At 37.6% G+C, this 20,914-nt stretch overlaps 1 protein-coding gene across 8 annotated transcripts in view; it reads left to right on the forward strand.

The window, feature by feature from the left end:
• Positions 1–20,914, forward strand: part of CFAP54 (cilia and flagella associated protein 54) — a 363,952-nt gene that overhangs the window by 204,556 nt on the left and 138,482 nt on the right. For all 8 annotated transcript variants that reach the window (XR_013522378.1, XR_004728978.3, XR_013522376.1 and 5 more), the window contains 5 exons: positions 10,809–10,914; positions 13,590–13,737; positions 14,544–14,701; positions 14,872–15,051; positions 15,154–15,280. Coding sequence is in view for 2 of the 8 variants with exons in the window: in XM_017976307.4 (XP_017831796.4) it covers positions 10,809–10,914; positions 13,590–13,737; positions 14,544–14,701; positions 14,872–15,051; positions 15,154–15,280 (719 nt within the window). In the remaining 6 variants the exon portion in view is untranslated. The remainder of the gene's footprint in view (positions 1–10,808; positions 10,915–13,589; positions 13,738–14,543; positions 14,702–14,871; positions 15,052–15,153; positions 15,281–20,914) is intronic.

Below are 20,914 nucleotides of genomic sequence, written 5' to 3' on the forward strand. Positions count from 1 at the left end.
TATAAGAGGAAACAGGTGTGAAAGCAAGGAGATGAATTAAGGAGGCTATTATAATAAGGGAAATATGGTGCAGTTCTTACCAGTGTGATAGCACTGGAGGTAATGAGAAGTCCTTGGGTTCTCAGTAAATTTTGAAGGTAGAGCCATTCGATTTACAGATATTGTATGTAAGTTGTGAGAAAAAGAGAGAAGTCAAAAAAGAAATGGTTATTAACTGAAATGGGGAGGTTGTGGGGGTGCAGCTTATTTAGGGGAAACATCAGGAGTTAAAATTCAGATATATATAGTCTGAGATATCCCTTAGATGTATAATTGAAGATGTCAAATATTCTGAGAGTCTTTAGAATATAGGCAGTGTTATTCAAATGTTCCCAGCATAAAGAAAAGATAATTGTGTAAGGTGATGGATATACCAATCGCCCCTATTTAATTATTATACAGTATATAATGTATCAAATATTACACATACCCTGGAAATATATCTATCAAGCATCAATAAAAAATACAATGATAAAAGTAATAGAAATTAAAAAATACAGTATAACAACTAAAAAAAATAAATAAAGGCAAAATTTTAATACTGAATAAGCTCCGTTAGGGATTATAAATAGAGAGAAAAGGACCAAGGACCAAACCCTGAGTTTTGTACTCCAGCTTTATGAGACTAGGGAGGAAATGAGAAACCAGCAAAGGAAACTGAGAAATGGCCAGTAAGATAGAAGAAAACTAAGAGATGATGGAATTCTGAAAGCCAAGTGAAGAAAGTGATCAAGGAGAATGGAGTGACCAACTGTGCCACAAACTTCTGATAGATTGAGTAAAGTAAGAATAGAGAGTTGACCACTGGATTCAGCATGGAGGCCAATGGTGACCTTCACAGAAGTAACCTTAGAAGATGCTTTGGAAAGTTCATGTTTAGAGTGGTTTATGAGAGAATGGCAAGAAAATTTGGAGCCCACAAATAAAGATGATTATTTGGAAGAGTTTTACTGTGAAGGAGAGGAGAGAGAGGGTGACTGCAGTTGGTAGAAGTAGGGTCAAGACAAAGTCTCTTGAGAGAGAGGGTAATGAAAAAGACCCAGTACAGAAAGCAAATGTGACATTCTGATATGATTGGCACACAGTAGGGTAGGAGCCCAGTCCAGTCCTCTTTTTCTCTAATACAGAATAAAGTTATCTTCTACCTTGGGGATACAGACTTTTTCCATCTGTTCTTCCAAATTTCAATTTGAATGGGGTTTAATGCATAGAATTTCATCTGGGGGCTAGCCAGGAGACTAGGTGCCTGCCAGGAACACAGATGGAAAAAGTCACCCAAGAGAAATCAGTTCCCCAGGCTGATGCCATTAGAAATTGTGGGGTCCAAATTGGCATGATCCATGAAATGCAGAAACCCCGAGAAATTAACTTAAAATGGTCCTGACATCATAGGGCTGGAACAGAGGCAAACCCTGAACAGTCTCATAGAGGTTAATTCAGGAAATGCAAGAGTCCTGTGGAAAATAACTCCCACCAAAGATAGCACAGAATCAAATACTATAAATCAAATGAAGAAACAGCCATAACAGAGAGTTAGCAGACACAATAAATGCAGACTTCACAGCCCAAGAAATAAACTGTTCAAAGATAGGATGGATAGAAGAGAATCTACAAAGCAACAACGAGACAACATAGAAAAGGAACAGATGAATTTGGAAAATTGCCAAATAGAAATTCTGTAAATGAAAAAATATAGCCACTGAATGAGAAAAGAAATGATCAAGTTGGATGAAAAATACTGTTTTTTCTCTCTTAATTTTTAAATTTATAATGAAATTCTATGCATTAAACCCCATTCAAATTGAAATTTGGAAGAACAGTTACATTTAAGACTTTTAGACTGCCATTCTCTTTAAATAGGAGAATTCCACTTCCGTGTTTCCCAAAGGGTAAATCAGTTCAGCAGAAATCCTCATTTGCTTTGGTTGGAAACATATAATCATCTCATCAGTATAAGCCTATAAGCTTTGACTGAAGGCTATTCCATGACTAATCACATCTAAGTCTAGATGACAGTAAAGGTGTTGGGAGATTTATATTTTTTTGTAGTTTCTAAGCAGTGATGAACATCTGTAAAGTATTCTCAAAGTGTGGTCTGCACATCTCTGGGGGTGTCTCCCAGACCCCTTGGGCATGGGGGGGTCCCCATTTTTATTAACCATGTTAATAAAACTAAGACATCATCTGCCTTATTCACTATGTCGTTCACACTGATGCTACAGAAACAACAAGACTTCTGGTGCCTCACCATGAATCAAAGCAGCAGCCCCAAACTGTACTAGTAATCATTGCTGTCTTCACTGCTGCACACTTACACAATTAAAAAAATAATTCCAGTTTCACTTAAGATTGCCCTTGGTGATACTATGCAGCCATAGAAAAGGATGAGTTCATGTCCTTTGTAAGGACATGGATGAAGCTGGAAACTATCATTATCAACAAACTGACACAGAACACAGAACCAAACACCGCGTATTCTCACTCATAGGTGGGTGTTGAACAATGAAAACACATGGACATAGGGAGGGGAACATCACACACTGGGGTCTGTTGTGGGGGTGGGGAGACTGGGGAGGGATAGCATTAGGAGAAATACCTAATGTAGATGACAGGGCAATAGATGCAGCAAACTGCCATAGCATATATAGATCTACGTAACGAACCTGCATGTTTGGCACATGTACCCCAGAACTTAAAGTATAATAATAATAAAATTAGAGATTAAAATATAAATAAATAACTGCTATAAAAGCATAAGTTAAAAAAAAAAAGAATGCCCTTGGTGAAGCGGTAGAATCTTGTACTTATAAATCCTTATCCTTGGATATATATTTTTAACATCTTTTGGGAATATTATATGGGAAATATGTGTAGGTATGTCTGCTGCTTGTGAAAGCTGATGGTTGACTTGTGGAAGAATGCATATGATAGAATTGAGAGTTGGATAGGCTGCTTGCTTCGTGTAATACCATTTTCATCTGAAAACAACTGACAAACTATGGTTATTCAGACTTGGGTATTGGCAAACATTTTATTGAAAATGAGCAAAGTGAGTATGCCACTTCTAGGGAAAGAACTGATAGAATTTGTTTCCAATGATATAATTTAAACTTTCACAGGAAAACTAGAAGTTTGGGAAACTTGCATAAGCCACTACGAGCTTGACAATTTTCTAATGTTTAGATTTTTTTCTGTAAGATTGGTAGAAATACTAAAAAAAAGACTTTAAAAATATTATATAACAAAATACTTCAACATTTGGGGAATCTGTATAACTCAGAAAGAAAATATTTGCTAAATGACTGATGTATAATGTTACAAAATCCCAGTGAATAAGATAGAGCAGTAGCTTTTAATGGAGCAGAGTAGGGAAAGTTCCTCAATATGTGGTACTAGATTATACATTGCAACAAACTTTCTAAAAAACTATCACTTGTCATGTAATAGTTATCACTTTGATACTACTTTGGTGTAGTATCAAAGAAGAATATTAACACAGTTATTTGAAGCAGCTATTAAAATACTTCTCCTATTTCCAATGACTGTGTGACACCTAATCTTCATATGCTTCAACCAAAACAATATTTTACAAAAACTGAGTGTAGAAAAAGATATGAGCAGAGAGAAAGTGTGTGTGTGTATGTGTGTGTGTATTTTGAGACAGTCTTGCTGTGTCACCCAGGATGGAGTGGTGCAGTAGCAGGATCTCAGCTCACTGCAACTGCCACCTCCTGGGTTCCAGCGATTATTCCTGTCTCAGCTTCCTGAGTTGCCGGGATTACAGGCACACACCGTAATACCTGGCTGATTTTTATATTTTTAGTAGACATGGGGTTTCACCATGTTGGCCAGGCTGGTCTTGAACTCTTGACCTCAAGTAATCCACCCACCTTGGCCTCCCAAAGTACTGTGACTACAGGAATGAGTCACCTTACCTGACCACTTGGTAGGTTGTTTTTTATTAAACCAGACATAGAAGAGATAGATCTATGGCATTCTTCTCATGAATTTTTTTGAAAATATAGTTGTTTGAATAAAATGTTTTATTTATGCTAATGTGTAATAGGTTTACTATTGTTAAGATGAATTAATAAATGTTAAGGAAGCTGAGACATTTTTAGCTGAATTTCTAATGTTGGCAACTGTTGATGGAGCTCTTTTGGGTTCTCAATAATTTTTAAAGGTATGAAGAGGGGCTGAGAATAAAAAACTTGAGAACCACTGGCTTAGAATATTGTCACATGTATAGCTGGTTTTAAGGACACATGGTAGTTGATGGTAGGATAGACTTAGCATAATAACATACCATTTTCCCCATTGGAGTTTGAAGGGAGAAGAAATTTTTACTATGTAATTCTCTACAGAACTTTTTTTTTTTTTCCAGATTACATGCTGGAGCACAACAGTAGCCCTAGAAAATATCATTTACCTTCATTCTTTTCCCAGCTCTCTGTGTATCCTGTACCTTTTTGGTATGAAGGATTTGAGTGTTTTTTATTATTTTTAGGGAGGAAGAATGAAATGAGAAACTAAAAATTACAAAATGGCCATAGAAAGGACTGTCATAATAGAACTTTAATTTGAAGACCAGATAGACATATGCAAATAGTGTGCAAGTATATCAGAACTACTCCTACTTTAAATACATGAACCTGGCCGTTGGGACAAAACCTGCAAAAAAACTTTGATATTATTGCCTTTTTGGAGCAGAATTGTCATTTAGGGGAAGCCTGCTGTCAAGATGAATGAGTTTTTCTCATGTGAACTTTATCCCCTGTGAGCTTCTGTTTGGGCACTGCTGAGAGTGTTGGACAGTCCCTTTTCCAAATGATGGTTAGCTTGACATTTCATGATACTTCTAATAAAATTATGTGTCAAGGAAATGGAAAGGCACATTCCCTAGGGTGACAAGTAGAGTGAGCTGCATGGATTTTATGAGAACAAACTGACCATTTTTTGTCATGAATGTTAATAAGAAATAAACGGGATCAAAGTTATTCAAATTGTATTTCTACTTCTTCTAGCGTTGCCTCTTTCTTTTAGAATCCTGTGGTTTTTATTTTTTTAAATAAGTATACCACCCTGTTCTCCTTTATATTTATTGTTTAAATGGAAAAATATTTAGGCCTTTTAATTTTGTGTCGGAATGAAAGTTTCTTCTTTTGGGATTTTTAGATTGTTGACAGTGGGTAATCCTCACATACTTTCTGTCTGTCTAGTGTAGTGGAGAAACTAGAAATTTTCCATTCTGCAACTAGGCAGTACCGAGTGGATTAGGACATATTGGTATGGCTTATATTTTATTCATTAAGTTTTTGGGTTAGCAAGATACCAAACCTCATACCTTGTTTCTCTTAAAATCCGAATTTGGGTTTTAACATGAGCAGAATGGAAGTTTTCTATGAGCCATGCTGAGTTAGCCTTGGAAGCTAATGAGTAAATGAGGTGCCTCAGGAATGTGTGTAGCCTTGAAAGAGGGGGAGTGTGGGGAGGGACGTTTCCTGTGTACCCGCTGAGTCCACGTTCTGTTTGCTGTTGTTATTTTCTTGTTTAGTTTTATTTTAAATAAAAAACAAGTTAGATAATCACAGTATCTTAGAAAATGTTCTACAAATATCTAAACCATTTTAATGGCTCAGCAAAATCTTAAAGAGATTAAAATTCAGTAATTGCTAGAAGATTGGGATGTTATTTAACAAATTATAAAAAAATCAATTTAGTCTCTCCCCACCTCTCCTGGGCAACTCAGTACACTAACAATGATAATACCTAGCATGCACTATGTGCCTCTGCTTGCCAAGCACTCCTGTTTGCTAAGTACACTCCATGCTTACTAGAATGTCAACTCCATCAGGTCAGGGATTCTTGTTTGCCTTCTTTTCTGTTGTATTTACAGCCCCTAGATTTCTTCCTGGCCCATAGCAGATGCTTAATATGTATTTTTGGATTATGATAAGGATTAAATAAGATATATATTCTATGAAAGGATCTCATTTAATCTTTGTAATAACCCTATGTCATGAAGCTTGCACTGTTATTATCATCATTAACTGCTTTATTGATAGATTGCTTAAGATGAGATTGATAATTGGGGTTCACATGGTCGCACAGTTAATATGTGGCAAAAGTGGGATTTGACCTCTCTCTCTCCAATGTATGAATTCTTAAAAAATAGGTTATTTCAGATGAACTTAAAAGTTTTTTTTAAAGAAGCAAATACAATTAAATAACAGAATCTCTAGAAAGATATATTTCTAAAATTCAACTGACTACAAAGAAAAATGTCAACTGATTTAATCTGTGAAATACTTTAATTTTTGTGAATTCAATAACAATAAACCCCTTACAACCACAATACATAGGAAAACAAGATTGTACTTGTGGTAAATATGACAAATAGTTCTTATCATTTTTACATAAAATTAATAAAAAGACACTGTTGACAAATGGTCATATACCATAAACTTTTCATCAAAAAGAAGAAATTATAAGTAGTATGTATACATCTGGAAAAATATCCATCCACTTACAAAGTGAAGTTAAAGCAATGAATGAGGTCCCGAGCCCTACCTGAAAAATACCACCGGGATAATATTCCCTGATAGGTTCTCTACCAACTTCCCATTGAAAGACATGTTGCCCCACAGAGATAGAAAAATATAAAAGCTTTAATAGAATTGAAAACTAAGGATAATAATTCTACTTTTGCAAGAGGTGGGAAAAGCTATTTTTCAAATGGTCCCCATAGATGAAGATGGAGTAAGAACCACAAGGGATCATGTATATCCACTTTATCCCCTGAAAGGAGCAGCAATGGGAGCCAGGAAAGAAGAGAAGAGTGGTCCCTCTACCTTCCAAGCACATAACTCAGAAGGTTTTCACCATCCAGAAACCTGGGCAAGTACCCTGACACTGCGCAGGGGCTTTACAGAGCTACTCCAGCCAACAGAAGAGATCCATCTCATAGTTAAGAGTGAGGGACTAGGCAGTGGTTCTATAAAAATGACTGGTGGGTAGGCACTGGAGCTAGTTTGGGCTTAGTGTAAATAATGGTAAGTTTGCATACAATGAAGATATCCAAACTAATTCCTGAAAAAGGTGATACAGTATAAAGATAATTAACAATGACTTGGAATAATATATCAGATTATAATAACCGAGTGAATGTGGGAGAGATAGGATAATTAAAAAAGAACCAAATCCTTCATCCTATATGTAGGATGTGTTGTTTCATTTTATACATTGAGAAATAGAGAAGCAAAGTAGAGAAATTATGTTTTTAAGATGGATTAATGGAGAAGTGTGCTTTGGAAAATATTAAAAATAACTGTGATTGGAATCTAAACCAGAATATATATATTTCAAATCAGTGTGGAAAATAGAAGGGAAATAGTCTTACAGCAAAAGACACAAAGCAAAGGAAAAAGAAGAATACACTCAGCATCAAATAATAGAAGAAAACAAGGCATGTTAATTATGCCCATAAATGTAAAATTGTTGAAGCACACTGGATTTGTGAGGATTTTCTGGTTGCAAGTGACAGAATTCCAACTTAAGCCAAATCAGGCAAAAGGGGGAATTTTCTGATTCATGTGACTACAAAGCTGGGGAAGACAGGATAAGGAGGAGCTTGAGGGTTTACTGAGATCAGAGGCTTGAGTGCTCCTGGGACCACCTTATTCAATCTTCTCTCTTTGAGCCTATGTATGTGTTACCTTTATTTGATCAGATTGGCTTCGTCTACAGTGCTGAGAACATGTCTGCCACTAGATCAAGACTTCTAATGCCCCAAATTTACCTGTCTCTTGATACAGGTTTAGATAGCAGGGAAGTGCTCTGATTGGCCCAGCTTGGCTCATGTGCCCATACCTGGTCCCAAGCACCATGGCCAAGGAGGCAGGGTCATGAAAGAGTATGGAAGCCCCCACTAAGAATTTAAGCAGAGAGGGTAGTCAGAGGAAGGAGAATAATGTCCCAGAAGGATGGGATGTTTGATGCTTTCCTTAACAGAAGAGGAATGCTACTCGAAGTAGTAAATATATAATTGAACTGTAAGTCACTGTCAAGAATGGTCCAGACATCTTTAAAACTAAAAGGATTATCAGTTATCAAAGATACTAAGAAAAGGTAAACAAAGATGGCAATATCAATATCATGCTAAGTAGGATGCAAGGCAAAAGGCATTGAACTGCACCAAGAGGACCGTTTATATTGATAAAAGTTGCAGTCAACAGTGACTACATAGGAACCGTAAGTATGGCACTAACACTATATGGAGAGCAAAAATATCAACAAAACCAAACTCGTTAGAAACTGAAAAGATAGAATAAGGGATATAAGGGTGCAGGCTCAGGGGCCGATTGCCCGAGTTTTGAACCTGCCTTTTCTTTCTAGCTGTGTGACTTGGATCAAGTTATTTAACATTTCTGTGTCTTCATTTTCTAATCTGGAAAATAGGGATGATAATAGTACACATTGAATATCCCTTATCTAGAATGCCCGAGGCAAGAAGTGTTTCAGATTTCAGATTTTGGGGGGAATTTTGGAAGTTTGCATTATTCTAGTTGAGCATCCCAATTCTGAAAATTTGAAATCTGAAATGCCCCGACAAGCATTTCTTTTGAGTGTCATATCTGTACTCAAAAAGCTTTAGATTTTGAAGAATTTTGGAATTCTGGACGTGGGGTGCTCAACTTGTATCTGTATACCTTGTAGACTTGTGGTGGGGAGGGAATGAATTTATTCACATAAAGTGCTTGATATAGTACCCTGTCAGGTGGCAAACACTTGGAAGATACCAATTTTTTTTTTAAAGATTGTGAGGAAAAAAAAGGAGACAATTTCTGTGGCCTATGTTAGCACAATATTTTCAGTTTTCAATATAATATATTGACCAAAAATACAGGCTTTAAAAACGTAATTTAAACACTGAGCATATGTACCCGTTCTGGGAGCCTTCTTACAGGATCCATGGACACTGATGAAGCTGAACATACACTGCACCCAAATCTCAGTAACTGATCTGAAGGAGGGAGGGAGCACGGACTGCAGGGAGCACGGACTGCAGGCAGCACAGACTGCTGGGGATGTGGAAGGGCCCTGGACAGAGTAAATACGATTTTCAGCTTGAAGAGATCACTGTGGCTGCTGGGTGGAGACCAGAACTGCAAGGGCAAGAGTCATAGCAGGAAACTGGTTAGGAAGCTACTGCGGTCATCCAGCCTGGAGATGATGATAGCGTGGATGAAGGCGTTAGCAGTGGAGGAGATGAGGATCCCCATTTAGAAGGTGAAGCCTGTTGATGGATTGAACATGAAGTGCAAGTCAGAGAGAGGAAGCCATGGCAACTACTAGGTTCTGTGTGTGGGACAGAGAACATGGATGAGGAGTGGGTTTGGGTGGAAGAGATGGGTATGAGGGGGTCTGCCTTTAACTTGCTGTTACTGGACTCCTACGACTGCTGTAGCAAAGTACCAAAACTGGGTGGCTGAAAGTGAGGAAGTCTGTTGTCTCACATTCTTGGAGGCTAGACTTCTGAAATCAAAGTTATCAACGGGGTCACACTTGCTCTGATGGCTCTAGGGGAGAATCCTTCCTTGCCTCTTCCTGCCTGTGGCATTTGCTAGCAGCCCTTGGCGTTCCCTGGCATATAGTGCATCAGTCCTGTTGCATGGCCGTCTTCTCCCTGTGCGTCTTCACATCACCTTCCCTCCATGCATGTCTGTCTGTGTTCAGCTCTCCCTTTTGATAGAAACACCAGTCATATTGGATTAGGACCCAGCCTAATGTTCTTATTTTAACTTGGTTGCTTCTGTAATGAATTTATTCCAAATAAGGCAACATTTTGAAGTACAGGGGGTTAGGACCTCGACGTACTTTTTGGGGAACAAGATTCATCTCATAACACCTGCTAAATGTGACTGTGGATTAACTATTCAAGTAGAGCTGTTAAGTGGGGAAATTGGATGGATATATTGTCCATTTGGCCTTCATCCAGCTTTTTAAAATCCGTTTATGATAAGCATCTTCAGGCATACAAATTGTTCTGTATTTTGAATTTTGTTTTGGAATACATTTTCAAAAGAAGACAGCTCTTAATATTATCATTAAAATATTTTGAAGAAGTGTGATGCCAATGATAAAATTACTGTTCTACAGGGGAGGAGGATATAATGGCTTAAAACGCAGACAGATTTATGTATGGAGCAACAGGAAGTAAAGAATTTCTGACTTCTGGCCTCCATTTTCTTGACAGAGTATATTTTCCTTCTGGCACTACTAGACATAGATTAAGCAATAACTTAGCTTGGATTTCTAAGTGTAATAGCATTAGGTAAGATGGTTCCATAACCTCAGAAAGCTGCAGAATCTCATTGTGATGTACATACATACTCATTTTCTTAAAATGAGATTGCCAATACATTTTGTTTTAGATCTTGGAGATGTCACTCCTTTATTCTTCTATTCACTCATTTTCATTTACAAATATTTTTTAGTTTCTATTATGTCTCAGTCACTATAGTAGATGCTCGATTTCAATAGAGAATAAGACAAATTAGCTGTGAAGCAATACTCAGGCAATTAAATATGACAAGTACTAGTGTGTGGTTAAGACCAGGGTGCTTTTAAGGCCTGCAGAAATGGCACCTAACAGTTTTGGGGGTTGTTGGGGGTTGTGAGAGTTTTTTTGGAGAAAGAGATTTAGGAAATAACATACAGATGCTACAAATAAAATACTGATAACAGTAAAAATATATTCTCTATTTTAGTGCTGCAATAGTGTTTTCTACACTTACACTTCTCCAGGATTCAAAACTTTTTCAAAAGAAAGTAGTACAGGAGGACACAGAGAATCCCGTCTCTCCAGGAACATCTGTAAGTATGACTTAATGCTGTCCTTACAATACTTACCATATAAGAACTATTGGCATGCTAGGAAATTGTCTGATTACTTAGATGAAGCAAAGAAGTAAAGTAGAAAAAACATTGAATTTGGAGTAAAAAGATTTAGGTCCTATTAATGCTATTTATTTATTGGTATATTTTGGACAAATCTCATAATTAAAAAATTTTATCTCATTTGTGCACGGATGGAATAGGGATATAATAATTACTAAAGTCCCATCCAAAGTCCCAGAGGTACCATTAAATTAATCTAGCTTTGATCTACCTAGCAAATAAGGTTGTTTCCCAAGACTGGCTCCTCGTTCCACTTTTGAATTTATTGCCTTAGCGTTGCCAGTCAGCTACCTGTGCTGTTTCCTGGTTTGGACTCCTCATAGTTAGAATCTTCCGTTTAAGCTCTCGAATCTGATAACCGATGTCACATATTCTGTGACTGGGCTTTGATAAGACCAAGTAATTTAACAACACAGGATTGTTTAGAACTGAAATGTAACGATTCATCACACAGAACCCTTGCTCATTATTTCAAACATTACTAATAAAATTGCTAATATCTGGCATCATTACAAATTAGCAAAACTATCCTCAATACTCATTTCTTACTATATTAAAAGCAACAAAAATTCTAAAAAGCAATCCAATTCTAAAAATTGACTTGGAATAAGAATTGTCAACTGGGGGTGATTTTGCCTCCAAGGGGAAATTTGGCAACCTCTGGAAATATTTTAGGTTGTCACAACTGGGTGAATGGGGGTGCTGCTGGCATCTACCAGCTAGAGGCAGGGAAGCTACTAAACTTCCTATAATCTGCAGGACAGCTCTCCGCAGCAGGTATCTGGCCCAAACTATGTCAGTAGTGGTGAGGTTGAGAAACCCGGATTGAGATTAATGTGACCTGGCTTTTCATTAGTGACAGGAAATCTGAGCATTGAGTGATTAAGTTATATTGATGGCGTTTTTTTTTTTTTTGTATTGCTAATCTACATGTTAGACTCTTTGAGTACTTTTTGTGCCCATTCAAATCACCATCCTGTCTGTGGGCCTCTGTTGACTGCTTACTCTTGTTTTTTTTTGAGGTGGAATCTCACTCTATTGCCCAGGTTGGAGTGCAGTGGTGCAATGTTGGCTTACTGTAACATCTGCCTCCTGGGTTCAAGCAACTAATTCTCCTTTTTTGGCCTCCTGAGTAGCTGGGATTACAGGCACCTGCTTCCATGTTTGGCTAATTTTTGTATTTTTAGTAGAGACGGGGTTTCACCATATTGGTCAGGCTGGACTCGAACTCCTGACCCCAGGTGATCCACCCACCTCGGCCTCCCAGAGTGCTGAGATTACAGGTGTGAGCCACTGCACCCAGCTTGTCAACTGGTTACCCTTGTTTCCAGGGAACAGTTTGCCCTACTCTTCCTGTGCTTCCCACCTGCATTGGACCCCCTTTAGGCTCCATTAGCTACTGTTGGCTAGCATGTGTCGCTGATTGGCTGGACATGAGGAGCTGTTAGAGATGCATAGCAGGGGCCGGGTGCGGTGGCTCACACCTATAATCCCAGCATTTTGGGAGGCCGAGGTGGGTGGATCACAAGATCAAGAGATCGAGACCATCCTGGTCAACATGGTGAAACCCTGTCTCTACTAAAAATACAAAAATTAGCTGGGCATGGTAGTGCACGCCTGTAGTCCCAGCTACTCGGGAGGCTGAGGCAGGAGAATTGCTTGAACCCAGGAGGCGGAGGTTGTGGTGAGTTGAGATCGTGCCATTGCACTCCAGCCTGGGTAACAAGAGCAAAACTCTGTCTCAAAAAACAATAAATACATAAATAAAATAACGAGATGCCTAGCAGGAAATACTTAGAACAAATGGTGGTCGTTCTAAACAATTTTAGTTTCCAGTGTCTAAGATGGACTCCACTCCCCTAGATAGAGCTTTCTTTGCACATCCCTCCTAGCCCTCTGGACATTTTTCACCCCTTTGTAAAGTGTAATATTGAGGGTGGCAAATTAATTGTGATACCTGTTTGGAATATGAGCAGCATACAGCAACATGACACAGTGATTAAGACTGTGGACTGTGAAGGCAGGAAGACACGAATTGGAGTCCCACCTCTGTCAAAATGTGACAGTGTTCAGGCAGGATAGTTAACCTTCCTAGGTCTCAGTTCTCCCAACTGTAAAATGGAAATGATTGTAATACCTCCTGGCTGTTAGGAGGATTAAATGAGGATATACAGAGCATGTAGCACAGTACCTGACACATAATAACTACATGAATATTAGTGGATATTATTTATTTTTTAGCCCTTAAAATGACATTTACAGAAACTTTTAGTGACATAGAAACTGCTGATAATATAATTTGCAATGAGAAATTCACACTGCAAAACCATTTTCCAACAATGGGTAGAGAGAGAAAAGGAAAGCTGAAAAGCAATATGCTAAAATCTTAAAGAGGATTGTTGGATTGTGGGTGATTTTGTTTTGAGTATTTTTTAATGTTTTATAAAATGTACAATAATAATTTCTAATTTAAAATTTTAATACTGTGAAATGATACCAGTTGCCTTTTTGAACTTACATTACATTTAGTCTTAGGCTAGAAACTTGACATTATTAAACGGAATGATAACCATCATTTTAATACCGTTTAGGCCACTGAAAAGAAAGATGACAATGAGTTTTTAGATCCTATTTCCCTAAACGCCCGAGAATATTTCAACATTCATCTGTGGTTGAGGTGCCGCTTAGCACTGGTGACTGCGTTTGTTGCACAGATTCATGGCATTGGAATTGTAAAAGGTACAAATATCTTATTTGCTTAATCAATGTTTTCATAAAAATTAATTTTACATCAGTGAAGAGGGGTTTATTGGGATATATCATGTTAACATTTTATGATTTTCTAGCTTGATCTGCTTATGGAATTAAAGATTCCAGTTATTAATATATAAGAATATTTTTGACAGTCCTTTGTACCATTGAAAGTCCCATAGAGCTTACTAACATATGCAGAACAGGTAAAGCAATTTCAAAATACAAATGCCCAGGTCTTCTTGTCATCTAGGAGGGTAACTAAGTGTAGAGGTGAAGAGCACAGATTACTGGAGCCAATCTACTTGAGTTCAAATATTGGATCCACCACATAAAGCTTGGCCAAGTCTCTTAAATCCCCTGTTACTCAGTTTCCTGCCCTGTAAAATGGAGGCAGTTGTATCTACTTTATAGGATTATTGTCAGAATTAAATGGGTTAAATGTATAATGTTCTTAAATCACAGCTTGGCACACAGGTAAATGTTAGTACTTGCAGTGATTAATCATTATCTATTTGTATACCTATCTATTCACTCATTTCTATTGACCTTCCAAATTAAATTATCTCATGCAATATCATCATTTTTGCAGCACCGGAAAATCCTCAAGTACCTTCCCCCAAATTACAACACATTTCTTTTCCATGTTTCATGCAGAGTCTGTTTTCCATCTTAATATACTTCCCTGTTCTTTGATATTATACAGTATTTCCGTGATGGAAATTGGGGATATACGCATGGATAACTTGTTACTTCCTCAGTGCATTTTAAATAACCACATTTGTTTATTTTAGAGGATGATATGACAGATTGCCTGAGCCTCATCAATGAAGTGTGTATGGAGGCAAAAAGTGCAGGTGACACGGAACTGCAGGCTGAATTATTGACGCAAGCTGTAATTCTTGGCCTACAAGAAAAGCATTTAAAGGTGGACATCATAACAAAACTTCAGGTAGAAAGGAAACTTTGTTCATATTTATAGTCAGGGAGGGATTCCAGTTAGAACAAAAGGAGGGAATTTCAAATTTCATTAGGTACTGAATGCATAGCAATGACATGGCCAGCTCTTACTTCAGTGAATTAGAAACAGTACTATTATAATGAATAATTTTATTTTAATAGGATATAATACATTTGCTGGAAGGAAATGAATATATTTCTCCTCAATCGTGGCTAACTCTGGCAAGAAGCCTTGTTTTGCTGGATGACTTAACCAAAGCTGAGAAATTCAAGGAATCTCCCTTTTCAAAAACAGGAAAATTAAATTCGTTGACTCAGGCTCACAGTATTCTAACTGAACAGGTGAGAATGCTTTTGTGTCTGCAAGACATAGTAATTTACTTTTCTCTCTTTCTTCTTATTCCAAACCACGTCAACTAATTGCTCATTACATTTTTTTAATAGATGCTAACTTTTGGAGAAACAATTGAATTTCCTTCATCAAACACTAAATATGCAAATCCATTAGAGCCTTTGAAAAATATCTATCTTCCCCATGTCATGTTATTGGCCAAAATAAAAATGAGAATTGGTAAGAACATTTAAATTTATGTTACACTAGAATAACTGATAAATTTTTTTCCTATACTTTAAGTTCAGATCATGCAGCTTTGTTATGTAGGTATACATGTGCCATGGTGGTGGTTTGCTGCATCCATCACCGCATCATCTACATTAGGTATTTCTCCTAATGCTATCCCTCCCCAATGCCCCTACCCCCTGCTATTCCTCCCCTAGTCCCCCACCCCTCAGGCCCTGTGTGTGATATTCCCCTCCCTGTGTCTGTGTGTTCTCATTGTTCAACACCTACTTATAAATGAGAACATGTGGTGTTTGGTTTTCTGTTCTTGTATCAGTGTGCTGAGAATGATGGTTTCTGGTTTCATCCATGTACCCGCAAAGGACATGAACTCATCCGTTTTTATGGCTGCATAGTATTCCATGGTGTACATGTGCCACCTTTTCTTTATCCAGTCTATCATTGATGGGCATTTGGGTTGGTTGCAAGTCTTTGCTATTGTGAACTGTGCTGCAATAAATGTCTTCTTTTGAAGTGTCTGTTCATATCCTTTGCCCACATTTTGATGGGGTTTTTTTTTTTCTCATTAATTTGTTTAAGTTCTCTGTAGATTCTGGATATTAGCCCTTTGTCAGAGGGGTAGATTGCAAAAATTTTTTCCCATTCTGTTGGTTCCCAGTTCACTCTATTGATAGTTTCTTTTGCTGTACAGAGGCTCTTAAGTTTAATTAGATCCCATTGGTGTATTTTGGCTTTTGTTGCTAGTGCTTTTGGTGTTTTAGTCATGAAGTCCTTGCCCATGCCTATATCCTGAATGGTATTGTCTAGGTTTTCTTCTAGAGTTTTTATGGCGTTAGGCCTCATGTTTAAATCTTAAATCCATCTAGAGTTAATTTTTGTATAAGGTGTAAGGAAGGGATTCAGTTTTAGCTTTCTGCATCTGGCTAGCCAGTTTTCCCAGCACCATTTATTAAATAGGGAATCCTTTCCCCATTGCTTGTTTTTGTCAGGTTTGTGAAAGATCAGATTGTTGTAGTTGTGTGGCATTCTTTCTGAGGCCTATGTTCTGTTCCATTGGTCTATATCTCTGTTTTGGTACAAGTACCATGCTGTTTTGATTACTGTAGCCTTGTAATATGGTTTGAAGTCAGGTAGTGTGATGCCTCCAGCTTTGATATTTTTTGTGCTTAGGATTGTCTTGGCTATGCAGGCTCTGTTTTGGTTCCATATGAAGTTTAAGATGTTTTTTTCCAGTTCTGTGAAGAAAGTCATTGGTAGCTTGATGGGGATAGCATTGAATGTATAAATTACTTTCAGCAGTATGGACATTTTCATGGCATTGAGTCTTCTTAACCATGAGCATGGGATGTTTTTCCATCTGTTTGTGTCCTCTCTTATTTCCTTGAGCAGTGGTTTGTAGTTCTCCCTGAAGAGATCCTTCATTCACATCCCTTGTTAGTTGTATTCCTAGGTATTTTATTCTCTTTGTAGCAATTGTGAATGGGAGTTCACTCATGATTTGGCTGTTTGTCTATTAATGGTGTATAGGAAAGCATGCAATTTTTGCACATTGAACTGATGAAAATTTTTAAGTTATTTTTAGTCAGACTATCATATGAGTACATTTAAAAGGGGCAATATTTATGAATACTCAGGCTCCATTTATTTAACTAATAGTTTTTGATCACTTGCCATATGCCAGACTGTGTGATGTACAGATGGTCTTTATATATGAATAAAGTATGTGGTAGATTACCATAATAAAACATGTATAACTACTTGGTTTAGACTATTTCAGTTTATCCAGTTAATCAATCTTTTGGATTAAATTTATACCCATATAATTTACTTTAAAATTACTGTGCAATTTGGCAACTTTACAAGACTGTGCAATTTGGCACCTTTTGCAGACTCCTACAAACACAATACGTTTCTTAACTAAAACTATTTTTTGTTCACTAAATTGTTATCTAGCATATTTAGATTATAGCTAACTGGTAAAGAAGATTTTGGAAAATAAATATGTAAAAATGCATTACATATTTTATAACATACTATGAGGTACTTGTATCTTTAAAAATGCTAACTTAATGCCTGTGGACAAAATAATAGTTATTTTTATTATTTCTTTCTTTCTTCAACTTTTATTTTAAGTTCAGGGCTACATGTGCAGATGTGCAGATTTGTTATATAGCAAAATGTGTGCCATGATGGTTTCTTGCACAGAGCATCATATCACCTACGAATTAAGTCCAGCATCCATTGGCCATTCTTCCTGATGCTCTCCCTACCCCCATACCCCCAAGAGGTCCCTGTGTGTCATTCTCCCCCACATGTCCATGTGTTCTCATCATTCAGCTCCCACTTACAAGTGAGAACATGTGGTGTTTGGTTTTCTGTTCCTGTGTTATTTGTTGAGGATAGTGGCTTCCAGCTCCATCCATAGAACATATCTTGTTCCTTTTTTCGGCTGCATAACATTCCATGGTGTATATGTACCACATTTTCTTTATCCAGTCTATCATTGATGGGCATTTAGGTTGATTCCATATGATTATGGATATTATGAATAGTGCTGTAGTGAATATATTCGTGCATATATCTTTAGAATAGAATGATTTATATTCCTTTGGGTATATACCCAGTAGTGAGATTGCTGGGTCAAATGGTATTTCTGCCTTTAGTCTTTGAGGAATCAACCACTGTCTTCCACAATGGTTGAACTAATTTACACTCCCACCAACAGAGTAATAGCATTTCTTTTTCTCTGCAACCTTGCCAGCATCTGTTGTTTGTTGACTTTTTAATTATAGCCATTCTGACTGGCGTGAGATAGTATCTCATTGTGGTTTTGATTTGCATTTCTCTAATGATCAGTGGTGGTGAGCTTTTTTTCATGCTTGTTGGCTGCATGCATGTCTTCTTTTGAGAAATGTCTGTTTATGTCCTTTGCCCACTTTCTAATGTTTTTTTTTTTTTTTTCTTGTAAATTTGTTTGAGTTCTTTGTAGACTCTGGGTATTAGGCCTTTGTCATGTTTTCTCCCATTCTGTAGGTTGTTCACTCTGATGGTAGTTTCTTTCACTGTGCAGAAGCTCTCTAGTTTAAATAGATCCCATTTGTCAATAAAAAATAGCTTAAATAAATGTGTTAAGCTGAAAAGCAATAAGCTAAAATGTTAATAGAAGATTATTTCAGTCTCTCTTCTGCTTCATAGGTTGCTGATTCAATCCTTTTCTCTTTCTTTTTAAGTGTTTTCCTCGGATTATATTCTGATTCCCTGTTCTCTCTGCAAATTCCTTTCTTGCACTCTGACAGGTGAATGATGTGCCCTCAACTCAATACCAGAATCTTTGGGTGTGGCTGTTTTTCTCAGCGTTTGTTAGAGATTATTCCATCATGTCTAGCTTTGAGTGTTTCAAGTGAGAACTGCAGCGTCAGTCTAATTTCGTTTTCTTTTGGTAAGAAATTTGTTCTTTCTGTCTGAAAAGTTACAAGATTTTCTCTTTTGTCTCTGTAGTTCAGGAATTTTACCAGCATATGTCTGGGTATGTCTTTTGTTTCTCTGCCTAGAAATCAGTGAACACTTTCAATCTGCAGATAAGTCTCTTTCCAGATGTCAGGAAGTTTCTTTTTGTTTAATTATTGCCTAGTCACTCTCTGTTCTTTCTTCTCCTTCAGTTACTAGAACAACAAGAGCCATCTGGCCAAGGTTCAAATCTTAAGCATGTGACTTAACTTTTTTGTGCCTTAATTTCCTTATTTCAAAAATGGGAGTGTCTTTGTCTGTTTGACTGCTATAACAAAATACCTTAGACTGGGTGATTTAAAAACAGCGGAAACTTATTGCTCACAGTTCTGGAGTTTGGGAAGTCCAAGAGAATAATGCAGTGGTAGATTTGGTGTCTGGTGAGGGATGGCTCTGCTTTATAGATGGCACCTTCTATACATCCTTACGTGGTGGAAGGGGCAGACGGGCTTTCTCAAGTTTGTCTTTTATAAGAAGATGTCTGTCTTATTGTCTTTTATAAGGACAGTAATCTCATGCAGGAGGGCAGAGCCCTCATGACCTAATCACCTCCCAATGTCTCCACCTCTTAATAGCATCATTGTGGGGATTGCATTTCAACATAGGAATTTCAAAGAGACACAAACATTCAGGGGATAATAATGGCGCTTACCTGATAGGACTTTTAAGAAGATGAGTTAAATGCCTAGACCAGTGCCTGGACCATCATAGTAAACACTGTTGAGTGTTGACTATTATTATTTCTATGTCAAGTCTTGATCTGTCTTCTGAGTCTGTTATGCTTTCCCTTACATTTTCCATTTATTTTTATCATCTATAACTTAAACTACTTCCACTTGATCTTTCTGATCATTAGGTTTCAGCATTGATCATCTTCTCAAAATTATCTGAAAACTTTATATCTCCATACATGCTCTTATTTTTTTTTTTTATTTGTCACCTGAAGTTTAATCAGTTTTGTTTTACTGCTGCCACCTTTTCTGGGGGTTATATTTATTCTTCCTCTTGCCAGCTGCTGGATCTTCTTTGCTGGGCTATTTTACCTTATCTGTTTATTGAGGGTCATGTTTAACTGTTGGATTAATTTCAGTAGCGGCCATGCTGCAAGTGCTTAAGAACAACTAGTTCTGCCTATATGGGTTGGCTCTATACCAGACTTCAAAAGTTTGATTCCCTGTAAGGCACCAGGAGAAGCAGCAAAGGCCAATATTCTTTAGTTTCAGGAGTAGAGAGGACTCAGGACACCTTCAAGTGCCTCACAGGTCCTGGGAAACCAAGAAGGCAGCCAGCCAGAGCTGTCGCTCTTTGGAGATGGAGGCCTTATTCCAAGCTCTTTTTGGATGCTGTCCCTGATCTTTTACCTAAGGCCACCTGCCTCTGGTTCCCAGGCTCTTCTTGTCCATCCCGGAGTGCAGAAGATCCTGTACCAGCTCTGTCTGTTCTTACCCGTCACCTTCTAGGACCCACCTGCCTCCTGCAGCAGCAGCAGCAGCAGCAGCAGCAGCTCTTGAGAGGATTGGATTGGATTGGATTGGGAAAGGGAAGGCAGCAAGGACATGCCCAAGCTATCAACTGTCTAGAATCTCCCATCTCCCTCTCGGTTCCTCCCTCTCATTACTGATCATTGTTATTATATGTTGATCATCATCGGATATGAGTTCTATTACTTTACATAAATTACTTCCCCTTTATATTAAGTTTCCTCCTTTATGAAGTTAGGCTGACTTAATTGGCCTCTTGAATTCCTTCCAGCTTGCTGATCTCATGAGAGCTATACTTCTATATTTTCAGCCCACAGTTTCTTACATTATCAGGACATTTGATTTCTACAGAAGCTTAAAGTACAGATTGTATTAAATTGTACAGATTGTGTTAAATCAAATGTATTCTGCACTTTTCTGACTTCCTAATCTTGAGGATGTGTCACCACTCAACGACAATACTGTTGCTGTTTTTTAGACTCACTTGAGGCTGAACAGCTTGCTTCCTGGTATATTATATTAAACACAGACTTAAAAAACAAAACCCAAAGCAGCTTTTCTGTCAAAACATCAGTTTTACAACGTCTTTTTCACAGCGTTGATGTTTACTGGAAAAAGGAGCACTTAAATATTATAA

This window comes from Callithrix jacchus, chromosome 9 (genome assembly GCF_049354715.1).
Source record: "Callithrix jacchus isolate 240 chromosome 9, calJac240_pri, whole genome shotgun sequence".
NCBI lineage: Eukaryota > Metazoa > Chordata > Mammalia > Primates > Cebidae > Callithrix > Callithrix jacchus.